At 43.5% G+C, this 6,000-nt stretch overlaps 1 protein-coding gene across 6 annotated transcripts in view; it reads right to left on the reverse strand.

Annotated features, from left to right (window-relative positions):
* Positions 1–5,790, reverse strand: part of rapgef2a (Rap guanine nucleotide exchange factor 2a) — a 30,503-nt gene extending 24,713 nt beyond the window's left edge. For all 6 annotated transcript variants that reach the window (XM_046842905.1, XM_046842907.1, XM_046842903.1 and 3 more), the window contains exon 1: positions 5,077–5,790. In XM_046842905.1, the coding sequence (XP_046698861.1) occupies positions 5,077–5,145 (69 nt within the window). In that variant the 5' untranslated portion in view covers positions 5,146–5,790. The remainder of the gene's footprint in view (positions 1–5,076) is intronic.
* Positions 5,791–6,000: the final 210 nt, after the last annotated feature.

A 6,000-nucleotide genomic window follows, 5' to 3' on the forward strand; every position in this document is an offset into this window, starting at 1 on the left:
CGCCATAGCCGTTCTTATCGTACAGTACATCTGGATGATGGACCTCAAGACAAAACATTACATAAGATGTCAAAGACCTTTTGTGGTGTGTGTGTTATTTTATTTCCCTTTATGGTGAAACAGAAGCTTAAGCAAGATGAAAATAAATAAGTAAATAAAACATTGCCTTCGAGCAATTGTTCTCCAACCCCTTTCTTTCCTCCTGTTTCTTTTTTGTCTTTAAGGCGCTTTTCCTGTTTCCTCCGGCGACGGCCTCGTCAACATGGAGTCATTCAAACAGGAAATGCCATCACATGCCTTGCCTCTATTCCCGCGAACAGAGGATTTGCACACCCAGACTCAAATTTACGTTCACCAGTAAATGTAAATGCGCGTGTCGGGAAACGGACGCGGTGGCCATATGGACGAAATTCGTAAATATCGCTGCCATCTTGGACCTGCGAATCCGGGTCCCGGGACGTGCCATTACACATCTGTTTGTTTTGTTATTGTTTTGTTTTTAATCCTCTGAGTCATATTTCCTTGGAGGAATGTCAATTCATGATGTTTCAAATATAGCAGTTTCTCTACTTGCTTCATTCTGAGTAACCACTATGGTTAAGGATTATAATAATATTTCTCTTCTTCGGAATACGATGAAAGCAGAAAGCCACAAAGCAATCTGAACATGCTGTTTAAAAATAATACACACACACACACACACACACACACACACACACACACACACACACACACACACACACACAGACGAGCGCCGTGTCTCAGAATACATGCTGCTTGCGTTGTGGTTTGCTGTGTGAAAAAAAAAAAGAGGTGTGAGAAACTCTCATAGCAGAGTTCTGCATCTGAGAGCAAACGTTTTTATTCTTTCTCTCAGACTCTACCTGAACATCCTGACCGCGTGCGCCGGAAGCGTGCATGCACGTGGGTGCGAGACAGCGTGTGCAAAATAGATGCAAAAGAAACCGTGCAGCAACTCGTCTTGCTCGAGGGGTACAGCTGCACTTTATATGCAGACGTCTACAAAACAAACGTTTACATTCAGCAAGGGGGGAAAAAAAACGCTAAGCAAATTCGGCCTGCTCATTCGAAGAAGCTTCTTTGAAACGTATATAATTTATGTAATAAGAAGTTGAGAACGTGGAAAAAGAGTTATAAGTCACAAGGATGTGGCAATGCCTCATTACCCCCACATTTCTCTGAGCAGAGTAGCTGCCCGGTCATACGACAGTTAGAAACCGACGAGACGCTTTCAGACACCTGCTGCTTTGCCTCATGAGATCACAGATGGTTAGACCTGTTCATCTTAAGCCCCTCAAACCTGAACAGCACGCTTCATTTTGCTCTACACCATCACTGATTCCATTTTGCAGCTTCCTTCAAAAATAAATACCGTTTCTCGAAAAACTCCATAACACAAAATCTAAAACATGCAGGATGAGGTGCATGAAACCTCTTCTTTGCCTCCATTAAAATTTTTAAGTGAAGTTACTTTCATGCTTCCAGGAAGAGCTGAAGGTATTTTCTCCACACTCACACTGAATAATTTATACACGCATTACATTTAACCCTATGGCTTTCCGCCTAATGGAGCGTCTGCATTAGTGTTTTTGTTACTTAAATCTCAAAAACATATATCTCGTTGTGTCTTTAAACGTCTGCGTTCCCTGGAGACGCTTCTGCTTATACATATTTAACAGCTAGAGGGGAAAAAAGGGTGGTGAGGAACAACTTCAGACCTGCACAGATCATGCGGTGAAAACTGCACGGTTAATCAGAATCTATTTTAAAACAAAAGAGCATTGCTCTGCGGTACCATCTGATAATACTTGTGGGGAAAAACTAAACACCGGCCTCATTACACGAAAATCAGCTGCTTTCACAAAAATCACTGACAAAACAATTCACAGTTGCTTATTGGGTTTTCCTTTTTCGATTTCCATGAGCCTCTCTTCCTCAAACATAACCGCTGTCGTGCCGAACCAAATAAAGTAAAAATGTAAGTTGCTTGTAAAATACACTATACAAATTATAATAGCCTCCACTCTTCTGGGAAGATGTTCCACTAGAGTTTAGAGTGAGTTTGTGGAGATTTGTGATCATTCAGACAGCGTTAGTAAAGTCAGGTAGTGATGTAGGTGAGGTGAGGAGGCCTGGGGCGCAGCTCCAGAGCGTTCACATACATCCCAAAGGTGTTTAATAGGGTTGGAGCTCTATAGAAGGAGATCTTCCACTCCAAAACCATGTAAAGCATATCTTCATGAAGCTGGCTTTTTTCATGCTGGAACAGGTTTGAGTTTCCTAGTTGAAAAATGGGAAAGCCAAAAGACATCCTATACAATCATAAGACTCCAACGTCCCAAAACTTTTGTCCTTTTATAACATATGTACTAATGGCTGGCGTGTTTTTGGAGTATAACTCTGTACTCGGTGTCACCAAATGAAACAGCTCGTAAATTTCTGTATTGTGTCTCAACTGGGCTGAACAGACAATCACCACAATCCCTTGGTGAAAACGCAGCTGTTCTCACAGCTTTCATATGAACCAAAAAAGACACCCTTCTGCTCATATAGTCACGGATCTGCATTTCTGAAGTGCAGAAACACTCAGGGTGATTTATCAAGCCAGTGTGTGTCTTGTTTTTTTTTCTGTCTAGTTCACAAACAGACACGAGGGTTAAAGTCATTAGCGGTCAGCCTTGTAATTTCCTGAGAAGCCAAAAAAGGCCAAAAAGCACCTGTCGACTGCTGACCATTACCCGTGGAAAAATAGCATGTGTGTGAACACTGATTCAGATCCAAAATAAAGAAGAAGCTCTGTTATCAGGAGAAGAACTCGTGGCTTGATTTCATTTAAAAACCTATGATGTCTCATGTGACATATTCCTGAAATTATAACAAACGTCATGATGCAATCTATTGGCTGGAAAGCAAAGGGACTCATAATCAACGAATTTTAAACAATGATTTAAAAAAAGAAAAATTTTTAAACCATTTTTCTTTTGAAAGTGGTGGCTCGGGGGTTTAAGGCTCGGGGGTTTAAGGCTCGGGGGTTTAAGGCTCGGGGTTTAAGACTCGGGGTTTAAGACTCGGGGTTTAAGACTCGGGGTTTAAGACTCGGGGTTTAAGACTCGGGGTTTAAGACTCGGGGTTTAAGACTGGCTCGGGGTTTAAGACTCGGGGTTTAAGACTCGGGCTCGGGGGTTTAAGACTCGGGCTCGGGGTTTAAGACTCGGGGTTTAAGACTCGGGGTTTAAGACTCGGCTCGGGGTTTAAGACTCGGGGGTTTAAGACTCGGGCTCGGGGTTTAAGACTGGCTCGGGGTTTAAGACACTGGCTCGGGGGTTTAAGACACTCGGGCTCGGGGGTTTAAGACACTCGGGCTCGGGGGTTTAAGACTCGGGCTCGGGGGTTTAAGACACTCGGGCTCGGGGGTTTAAGACACTCGGGCTCGGGGGTTTAAGACACTCGGGCTCGGGGGTTTAAGACTCGGGGTTACTGAGCAAAAGGTTGGAGGTTTAAGCCCCAGTATTGCCAAGCTGCCATTCTGTGGCCCTTGTACAAGGCCCTTAACCCTTTGTGTCCAGGGTTGCTGTATAATGTTTGACCCAGCACTTTGATCCTGTGCTCTGATAAGCAAGAATTTGCTGTAAAAGTAAAATCTGAAAATTATAAAGCCCCATTTTTCCTCTTTAAACTTATTAATCACGTTTAATGTTACAGAAAGTTTGTGAAACAGTTCCTGATAGTTTTCTCTCCAGCCCATTGTATTTTAGCTGAAAGTTCAATAAAAGGAAGAAAATAAATAACTTCAAAACTTCAAAGACCGGATGTTTTCCATGACTGTTACAAAGCACCAACACTCGAACTGGAGACTCCTTACATGTAACAATTTGATGATTTTCTGCAACAAATAACAACGTAATTTTCATGAATCCCACCTTGCTGTCCGAGCTGCTGTTACTGAAAACTAATCAGACATGTCCGGTGTAAGAATCTGGAAGTGATTTGGTACTAATTAAGTTGTTTAGGTTTTGTGGAAGGATGGCCTCTGATAAATAAATACATGAAGTCAATGATTTTTAGACTCATTTCAACCAATGTGCATAAAACCCCCCATTTTGATCACTTGTACACCAGGTCTGAACTCTATAAACATACAAGAACGATGATGGATGAGGATGTTAATAAGTTTTCAGGGGTGCGTTTATAAAATGAGCAAATGCACACAAAGATTTTGAGCCGTTTTCCAAACTATATGCATATTTAACTCCTACAACTTGGTCTGACACAAAGACTTGATCTGCTGCTCTGATTTCTGCACAAATCTCCCACATTATTCACATTTGTAAGTGATGAAACATTTGACCCACTGCACCTTTAAACAATCAGACGCATTGTTTTGCTTCTCCCCCCCAAACTCAATGAGCTCACATCATCATTTGCAACCCAAATAAAGTAGGAAAGGCCCGGAAAAACGCTGCGGTCCATCAGTGTGAACAAACACACACACACACACACACACACACACACACACACACACACACACACACACACACACACACACAGAGAGAGAGAGACTGGATCTCATTACGCCACGCTGACCCTGCAATAAAGGGCCGAATCCACATAAGCGCCCTATTGTACTTATAAGTGCCCTAGGTAGGGCGTACAGGCCCATATTTTAAGGATGACGTAGTGCACTTCGTATAGGAGCCGAACAGCCTTTTTGGGATTCAGCCGCTGAAGAATCGCGGAGTACAGCGGTTAAAATAGGACACACATTCGCGACCGCAAAAGGGGAAAATTTCAGAAAAAAAGACAAGTTTTCCCTCACTGTCCAAAATAAACGCACATTTTCCCCTAAAAAAATATTTATTAATCATATAGTTTATTCTCGCTGTGTCCAAACTCAATCCCAATATCCCAAAGTAATAGTACCGGGGGCTACGGGTTGTTATATTAGCTTAGCTCCAGTTACAAATAATACACAAAAAAACGTATCAAATAAAATAAAACCTTAAATTCGAAGTCTTTCTTGATATAAAGAGAAATAAACAGCATCCTGCTTCTTACCTGTTGCGTCCTTTCGATGGGGTTCTTCATAATCGCCTGCCGAAAACTGCTATCTACATAAGACGCCATTCTGTTCTATTAAAACCGCCTTCTAAAGCCAATAAAACGCTCAATAAACCTCTATCACACTTAGGGCATTTCTCCACACTGCTTTGGTCCTGGTCTGGTGAAATCCAGTTACCTATCGAAAGTCTTAAAAAGACGCAAAAGTCACTCCTGTTGTCCTTTAGGCCGCGTCCGAAGCCGCGGCCTCGAGTAGATTCCGGTGAGCGAAAAAAGGGAGCGGTGCTCCGCCTCCGGTTGACACTTTCCTCGGTGTATTAACCAGTGATTTATTCCTTTTGCTCAGAGTCCTACACTGGCCGGTCTACAGACAGACATTGTATTTCACCGGAACACCTCCATTGTAAATGACTAAGGTATACGGTACCTCAGGGGAAAAATACAGTCTTCTTACTCGGGGTTCAGAAGAGACCTAACGGGCAGAGACTGGGCTGCTGCTCCGGGACAGAGTCCAGCCGCGTCCGCGCATGGTGAGTTCTATAATTCGAGATTTTCTTTTTGGAAAGATCCGGTTACTGATCTGATGGTCCACTGTGCGGTCAGTTGAATTAAGAATGATGTCCGGCTTCTGAAGAATACACAAACTAGCGTTAAAGCGAGATACGACGCGAACACGCCACGGGCGGGGCTCCGGCTCGGCCTCTGCCTCTGTGCGGGCGGTAGGAGATCCGGCGGCGTCGTGATTCGGGGGGAGTGGCGCGGAACAGATTGGGCATTGATTGCACGCTCTCTGCTGCCGCCGTGTGGACAAAAGCCGCAATTGAAAAAAGGCCAAAATGGCTGTGTTGTAGGAATGTAACGGTACACGTATTTGGACCGAAAATATTCGGTTCAGGGATGTCGGTTCAGTACCCGTGTACC

The sequence above is a fragment of the Silurus meridionalis genome, chromosome 28 (assembly GCF_014805685.1).
Source record: "Silurus meridionalis isolate SWU-2019-XX chromosome 28, ASM1480568v1, whole genome shotgun sequence".
Lineage (NCBI taxonomy): Eukaryota > Metazoa > Chordata > Actinopteri > Siluriformes > Siluridae > Silurus > Silurus meridionalis.